Raw genomic sequence first — 8,718 nt, forward strand, 5'->3', positions numbered from 1 at the left:
TTATTCATATTGACCATGTCTATGTTGACCATAATCTAGTGTCGACCTTTTGTCAATGTCAACCTTGGGTATGTTGACCATTTGAAGGTGCAGACATTGTGTACCGTTTATACTGTAACCTATACACCAGTTTGGTACACTCCAGGATTATTGTGATACCTTGAATCTTGTACCATTGATCCAAAACATTCCCAGATTTCTAGTCTAAATGCAGTGAGAAAAGTGAGGCTGACACAACGGAAGACGCCCCCTAAAAGTCCCTAATTTGGAAAGGTATGTTTTATATGGATATAACTGTACAAGCCTCAGAGCACATTACACATTAGCATGAAGGCAGGAGATGTGTATCTGTTCATCCCCTGAGAAAGGTCCTGTTCTGTACTGGAGTAGATTGGTGCAGTCTGCTCATGCAGTTTTGCAATGCACGGTACTGCAGTACTGAGCTATGGGACATGAAGCTGCCTGCTCCCTATCTCTCCCTCCTCCATCCCAGCACAGGCTCTGCAAGAAAGAGGAAGGAGGGGAAAGGGGTGACAGTATTTTGGTGCAGTTCACATTATGCTTGATGCTGGGACTGGCTGATATATCCGTGGGACTGTCTTAGAAACCTCTGTTCATTGGTAACAGAAGCTAGAAGGTAATTTCAAATAACTCATTTCTTTCTTTTTAATTCTTAAAACAAATATGTATAATTTTCTGAGCACATTTCCTTATGTTTCTCTCTATAGCCCACTTTCGGATATCTGTCACTATCTAATGCTGCCAATGAGTGCCAATGCATTTTGCATTAACTATAATAAATTCTAGGTCTGCAATGTAGCCATTGTTAGTGCAGAAGTATTCTGTAAATGAACTTGAACTTTTTCTTTTCACATAAATAAATGAAAAATTATATTTTGTGACTGCAGTTTTTCGTGAGTTTAACTCACATAACTTTCTGCACAGTACAAGTCTATAAGCTTTATCAGTTATATTTATTTTCTATCTTTGTCACACTACATCCTGACTCAACATCACTGTCTTCTCCCTCTTATTTGTCTCATTCTAACTCGCTCCCTTCCATTCCCCTGCATGTTCTCTATGTCTCTCCCCTTTAGATGTCTCGTGGGCATGTCTTACACCTCTTTCTATCCTGTGCTCTCTCCATGACTGTTATTCTGCAATCAGCGCTTACTGCAGAACATGACAGGGGACAAAGAAAAATAGTCCACGTTCAAGGTTAGACGCTGTTCTGGGTTTACTCTACTTTTCAAAGACATTAGCACAAAAAGGATCACACATCTCACATATATTATCTCATAGGTGAATAATGCATTTCTGAATTTAAACAAATATGGCACTGTTCTAAAGCAAAGAATTAGAGTGCCTATAAATACGGGATTCCCCAGACCTATTACTTAATTTTTGTTCCCTTGGACAATAAGATACTGACGACAGTGTGAGGTTCAGGGGAAACAGCAAGAGTCTGGCAACTTATGCTTGTGTTTGCAGACCCACCAGTGCTGAAGCGGTGAATGCTGCCTACCAAGCTGGAGATACCCATGCAGTGTGTAACCCCCTTCCACTAGTCACTAGTGTGTGTCCCATTCACATGAACTTGCCATAGAATTCAATAAGACAATAAAGGACAGTAAAACATACCTCCCAACTGTCCCGATTTTCTTGGGACTGTCCTGTTTATTTGGGTTTGTCCCGCCCGGGCTGGCTGTGTCCTGTGGTGGGTGGGGGAGTTGGGAGGGATAGGGGCAGGGCCAGCAAAAGTGGCAAAACGGGGGACGTGGCCTCCCAAGAGCTCTGCTGTTATACAGTAGGTCACGCCCCCTAATTTCGGGCATGGACCAGTGTCCCTTCTCCGCTGCCACCAATGTTGGGAGATATGGTAAATTATTCAAGACAACATACCGACGAGATATCCATCATAGAAAAAGCAGAAACCTGATTTCTGAAAGCTAAAGCTCACTCCCCAGTCCCCTGGTCTTGGTGATCTGTGGGAAAAGGATTCTGTACATCAGATTTTTCCAGTCTCAGACTCTTAGAGGTAAATTTACTAAACATGAAAAATTATGTGTATAATTTTTCAATAGCATCTTATAAAATGATAGACAGAGGGGGAATGCACTAACATCCGCCAACCCACATCGCCGTGTACCGCAATGTTAATAATCGCATATGCAAAGGCCACCATAACATTTCCGGTTTTAATAACCATGCCTGATACAGGAGACTTAATTACTACCACAGTTGATTTGATTTAACCATCTGGACTCAAGCACAAATAGGCTTACAACATGTACTGTAATGGCAGAGTTTGTCAAACTCTGAGTATGAGGCAACTTCTGGAAGTGTCTGCGTTTCAGCCAATGAAAAAAGGAATTCAGACAGTCAATTATAATCCTAACTTCTTTGTGATTTCAGTTATCCAGATACTGCTCTCTTATGTAACTAGTACAATTTCTTTATTATTTTTGCCCACACTAATTAAATGTAACATGAAACTAAAAGGTTAGATTAATTTCAGTGGTTACCGTGCAATTTTGGAATAAAATACTGTAGTCAATATAATCCTAAAATATGGGTACCGGATATTACACCTTACATGTTATTAAAAACTGGAAGTGTTCATTACACAATTTTACAGCATTGGGGCAGTGCTTATCGACCTTATAAACTCTTACATTCAATTTATTTGTCCATCTGCTAGTTTATTTATTTATATATTTATTTATTTATCTCTTCTTTCTTTTGCCATTGTCCTGTAATCACCATATACAGAGGATGAGACTGGTGAAGTGATTGTACAAACAGCTCCAGGTATAGTGACCACTCACCGCGGTGGCTCCATAATTCTTCCCTGTCGTTACCACTATGAGCATTCCGGAGAGGAACCTGCACCAATACGCATTAAGTGGTCAAAAATAAGTGAACCTGCATCATTCGTTGATGTATTTGTGGCTCTGGGGAAGGAAAGGAGAGGATTTGGCTCCTATAAAAACCGTGCTTACCTTCAAGAGCATGAGCCAGGAGATGCCTCATTGGTCATCCACAATGTTACACTGGAGGATTATGGGAGATATGAATGTGAGGTTACCAATGAGCTAGAAGATGACACAGGCACTGTCAAACTGGATTTAGAAGGTAAGTAACATACATCAAATAATTCTTTGTTGTCTCTACATTTTAGTATTTCTTAGCATTAGAATTGAATATATCTATTTTCTATACATATTTATATTGTTTCCTAATATATGTAAGTTTCCTTTTAGTATCCAACTATCATTTTCTCTATTTATTTCAGGTGTGATTTTCCCTTACCACCCACGCTTGGGACGATATAGTATGAACTTTCATGAGGCTGAGCAGGCTTGTAAACGCCAGGACGGCATCCTGGCTTCTTACGATCAGCTCCATGAGGCCTGGCTGAATGGGCTGGACTGGTGCAATGCTGGGTGGTTGCACGATGGCTCTGTGCAGTATCCCATCTCCAAGCCCAGGGAAGAATGTGGTAAAAAAGACAACCCTACTGGAGTAAGGAACTACGGCTACAGACACAAGGATAATGAGCGTTATGACGCCTTCTGTTTTACATCAAATCTCAATGGTATGGTAAAATTAGTTTATTATATTTATACGATATGGATTGAATGTACACTACATATGACTATAAGATTACTATCTTCTTCTAGTTGTTTTATATCATGATTTTCAACACTTTTTCTTCTCACTACTTATTTAGAGGCCCCCATTTTCAGGGGTTAGCAGCAAATATTAAGTATCATCTGAATGTATCAGGAGGGACCACAGCAGTAATCTCCTATCCCTGCTGCGATCCCTCCTGCACTGCTGCCTGCCGGCAGCATCCCTCATAGGTTACTATGGGGGATGCAAATTTGGTTATTTTTCTAAGCTGTTATTCTTTGATTAGTATTATGATATGTAATAATCAAGGAGTAATACCACGATTTAGTGAGAAATATATTATCAATCAAGAAAAATGTCAATTAAAAGCCATTTGATGTCCCTTTGGATGTCTGTGTTACATATATCTTGACTTTTGCTATTACTTTTATCATGTTATTGGATGTTAGAGAGACCATAAAATAACAATACTAACAATAATAGCAATACTAAAGGCAATTCAAATTATAATAATGTGAGGTTAAGGGCATATTATTATATATACAGTAGATATATATATATAGTAAATATTCCTGTATTCTTTATCTATGTAACCAAATGGTCTGCAGTTGCTTTAAGTAACATAAGGTATGAATGTATAAAAGTGAATATTTACAAAAAACCCAGACTCCACATATTTTTTTATGACATAAATCAGAGCATATTTTCAAGAGGAACTTTATGCTCTATAAATTGTTACAGTAGAGGACAGTGGAACAAGAAAAGATGTAGTTCCCTACAAGTGTGCGCAATTAAACACAAGGTGCAGCTATTGTTACAATCACCAAGGGCAGACATCCAATGAAATGCCTTAAAGAACTAAAACAATGCACACAGGAGGTGAATGCAAACAGGCAGCGCAGAATGTGTAACCATATATAATAAATTATATCACCATATTTTTCAATAATGGCAGATTCAGCAGTCAGGCAGGCTTGAAACCACCTGAAATGATATACTCCCGTCCTCACAATGATTGTGATGGAGGGAGATGTAAAAGAAAATGCATATAGTGCAAGATTATCTTTGATTAAAAAGCAGATTTAATACAGGTCCACACTTACAATAGGTAGACTTTTAAAATGGCACTTGGAACAGGTCCAACAGTGGCAAAGCAGCAAGGTCAGATGAAATTTTGCAGTCAGGTAGCAGGTCCAAGGAGCCCCATCCGGAACAAGGTACAGGATCAGCACCGGAATACCGCAATCGACCAACAAGGCAGCCTTCCTCCAGGATCCGTCCAAATAAAACACTTAACGCGTTTCAGTTATTCCTTCCTCAGGAGTGTTTTGTCCATATGGATAAAGTGTCCATTTTTATAGCTATAAGTTCATTTAGGCAAACCTGTAATTGATGCGCTCCATGCGCTGTTCAATACAGTGGCCGGATATCCGCGTTTTCAAAGTGGAAACAAGATGGCCGTGCGTGTCACGGCTCATTTTGTATTTGGAGCGCACGAACGTGTTGCCGTCATGTGCGTCATAATGAATCACCTGGTACTTTGCAAGATGACCGTGCGTGTTACGGCTCATCTTGCATTCGGAACGCACAGACGTGTTACTGTCATGCGCGTTACAATGTAATACCTGATGTCTAATAGAAACTCCTATAGGTGTCTTAGTGGTTTTAGAGCCGCGAGAATGCTACGGGCATCTTGTTTCTGCTTTCACAGTAAAAAGTCAATTTTTAATACGATCTAAAATGAGAAACATAATGTAAATGCATACATAATAAAAATTACAGCAATAACAAGAAAAGTGAAAAGTGGAAAGATTAGAAATAGATCCCAGAAAAATACTATGGTCAAGAGTTAAACCATTCCTCACTTAACTCTTGACCATACTATTTTTCTGGGAAAAATATGGTGACATAATTTATTATATATGGTTACACATTCTGCGCTGCCTGTTTGCATCCACCTCCTGTGAGTAGAGGACAGTGAACAGTATCTAGTGGTTACTGTTAACCCTTTTACCCTGCACCTCGTAACTGGATATTGCCGGGTCGCTAGCATGTCGACCTGGGACGAGATGAGATATGAAAGCACCAAAGCTTATAACCCAGGTTAACCAACCTGACAATTTCAGGTTATAAGAAGGGCTAAACCCGGGTCACCTCTGTATAATGGGCAACCCAATATAGCAAAGTGAAAGGGGTCAGATCCACAGCACCTACTGTTTTTGAATGTAAATGACACAATCTATACATATCTGTAAGCAAACAGAAACCTGCGATAGTTACTTAATAGCTATAATTGTGTCAGGATCTGTGTCATCATAAACCATAACTGAAAAAATATATATATATATAATAAGAATAGCAGAAATGCAAATATTGATTTATAAATAGCCTTATTATACCGGAGTTAATTAGCCTGGTCCTGATAGATAGAAAGATAGAATATGATGGCAGATAAGACCCATTTGGCCCATCTGATCATAATGGGCATGCAGTAATATTATTTATATTCATTGTACTGATCTACTTACAGCCTCTTTTTGTTTTCCACCATCTTCACTCTTACCTCCATATTTGTTTTTGATATTGTAGTATTCCATTCATGGGTATTTTTGGGTGTATGTAAAGCATAAAATGTTTCAAATACACAAAAAAAAAAAATGCCTGGCAGAACATACCACCTGGAACACACATAGGGGTTGATGCACCAGGCAGCGATAAGAATGTAGAAGTGGACTAGAAGCAAAGTTACAGGCTATAATCTTATAGAATGTACTTGATAAAGGCTTCCTCAAAGCTGATTGGCTGCCATGACTACACCTGTAAGAATTGTTCACCTAAATAACCAGCGAAGCTTGTCCCAATAATGACATATGCTTTATTTTAGGTAAAGTTTACTTTCTGAAGACATTTCGCAAGATGAGTTTTCCAGAAGCCACAAAAGCCTGTGAAAACAAAGGTGATTCTCTAGCCAAGGTCGGTCAGCTTTATGCAGCCTGGAAGCTGCAGCTTATGGACAGATGTGAAGCTGGGTGGCTGGGTGATGGCAGTGTCCGCTACCCTATTGTAAACCCACGGGTCAAATGTGGGGGTACTGAGCCTGGAGTAAGAAACCTTGGGTTTCCCAGTAAGAAGTATAAACTATTTGGGGTGTACTGCTATAGGGGAAACAAAGAAAAAGAACAAAAGAAAGAAAGTGAAAAAATGAATGATGGAATAAACCAATGGAAGGCCAGCCATGTGTAGACTCCGGGTTTTCCTGGACCTAATCTGACTGGCAGGTTATAGATTTATGGTAAACATGGCCTGCAAACTGTGTATGCAACACCACTGGGGTCCAAGAAGCCACTGCACCAGCTGGCCTGTGCAAATTGCATGGTGATGGAGCATGCTGGATTTTTATGCACCTGAGCTTATATAAATACTCATACATGTATTATTTTATATAAAACTACATTGAAAGAAAACAAATATCATTCAAAAACTTGTGATCTAAGCACAGTATATGTAAGCTGACAAGGCTTCTGATGAGCAACAACAAAGCACATGATCAATAAATATTCAGAGAAAACTGCAGAATATGGTGCTCAGAAAAGAAGAAATCTAAATGTGTGTGTGCGTGTGTGCGTGTGACTGCTTGTCCAAAGTCTGTGTGTTGGTGTGCATATCTAATCATGTGATCTCTCTCTCCTGGTGCATGTGACGTTTCAAAGACAAATGCCACAATAATGTAGTTATTTTTTAAATTAATTGAAAAGACAATTTAATAACAGCTAATTATAAATGCACACTTTATATTATGAAATACAGTATCAAGCTTATCTGAATTTCAAAAGAAGTTTTCATTGACTCCTAGCAAGTTGGAGACAGTCCTCAGGGTCTTTAAAGTCCTGATAATGTACATCAGGGAGAATGATTAATAACAGTATAATCTTATCGGTGTTCCCTGTTTTGAAGTGGGTGGATATAGAAAAACCTGTAACCAGGACAGCACAAGAGATTGTTTCACTAAGTACAGGGCTTTGTAAGCGCTGTGATTATTTAGTGAGGACATGCATGACAGGAGCGAGCAGCATCATGATGTGATGAGGAGAATACGAATTAGTAGGAGGCAGGAGACTGAGATGTAGATTTATTAAAGGGCATTAATTGATAAATAGACCACAAACAGAACACAGTGTCACAAACAGAACACAGTTTTATGTGAGGCTTCTGAAAAATGTATATCTTTAACTTTCAAATGCGCTCCATGTGAAGTGAAGGTCATACATTTGCCTTCTTATAGTGTTTTAGGATGGAATGTGAGTCAGTTTAGACAAACCTCACCTGGGACTGATGACCACCTCATGCAAGTACTTGTTTTGTTTCAAACTGAACCTTGTGTATTATAAGAAATATTGTACCCTGGAGCTAAAACAAAATGAAGTCCTGTATAAAAGCATCTCAGCCTGCGATCTAGTGCTCCTCTATGATCTTGCATCTCCTTGACACTTCTAAATGGTATACTATAATAAGGGTTACATAATTCCATGAGCAATGACTCTAAAACTATGTTTTAAAAACAGCCACAGCCAAGAGTGTCAAAGGCTTTTTTGCTCTCAACTTCTGGATCACATACTGACTCATGGCCACCCATTCTTGCCTAATCAATGCTTGGAGTTTGTCAGAATTTGTGGGTTTTTATATTCCACAGCCTCTTGAGGATTGACCACAAGTTCTCCATTAGATTAAGATCTGGGGAGTTTCCTGGCCATGGACTCAAAATTTCAATGTTTTGTTCCCCAAGCCACTTAGTTATCACTTTTGCCTTATGGCAAGGTGCTCGATCATGCTGAAAAAGCCATTATTTGTCACCAAACTGTTTTTGGATGGTTGGGAGAAGTTTATCTTAGAGGATGTTTTGGTACCATTCTTTATTCAAGGCTGTACTTTTAGGCAAAATTGTGAGTGAGCCCACTCCCTTGTCGGAGAAGCAACCACACATGGATGGTCTCAGGATGCTTTACTGTTGGCATGACACAGAACTGATCGTAGCGCTCACCTTTCCTTCTCCGGCCAAGCGTTTTTCCAGATTCACCAAACAAT

At 39.3% G+C, this 8,718-nt stretch overlaps 1 protein-coding gene across 1 annotated transcript; it reads left to right on the forward strand.

Moving 5' to 3' along the window:
* Positions 1 to 419: 419 nt before the first annotated feature.
* HAPLN4 (hyaluronan and proteoglycan link protein 4) lies at positions 420 to 7,766 on the forward strand. The gene is made up of 5 exons (XM_083158285.1): positions 420 to 637; positions 1,098 to 1,218; positions 2,773 to 3,135; positions 3,296 to 3,598; positions 6,521 to 7,766. The coding sequence occupies exons 2-5, from the start codon at positions 1,098 to 1,100 to the stop codon at positions 6,877 to 6,879; spliced, it is 1,146 nt and encodes a 381-aa protein (XP_083014411.1). The 5' UTR covers positions 420 to 637; the 3' UTR covers positions 6,880 to 7,766.
* The last annotated feature ends 952 nt before the right edge of the window (positions 7,767 to 8,718 follow it).

The sequence above is a fragment of the Crinia signifera genome, chromosome 1, assembly GCF_055691185.1.
Source record: "Crinia signifera chromosome 1, ASM5569118v1, whole genome shotgun sequence".
NCBI classification, from domain to species: Eukaryota; Metazoa; Chordata; class Amphibia; order Anura; family Myobatrachidae; genus Crinia; species Crinia signifera.

Excerpts from the sequence above, each read along its gene's own strand:
- HAPLN4 (XM_083158285.1), top strand. The coding sequence starts at position 1,098 with ATGTCTCGTGGGCATGTCTTACACCTCTTTCTATCCTGTGCTCTCTCC. Across the intron at positions 3,136-3,295 it reads TGTCAAACTGGATTTAGAAG|GTGTGATTTTCCCTTACCAC; the intron begins GTAAGTAACATA and ends TATTTATTTCAG. Across the intron at positions 3,599-6,520 it reads TTTTACATCAAATCTCAATG|GTAAAGTTTACTTTCTGAAG; the intron begins GTATGGTAAAAT and ends GCTTTATTTTAG.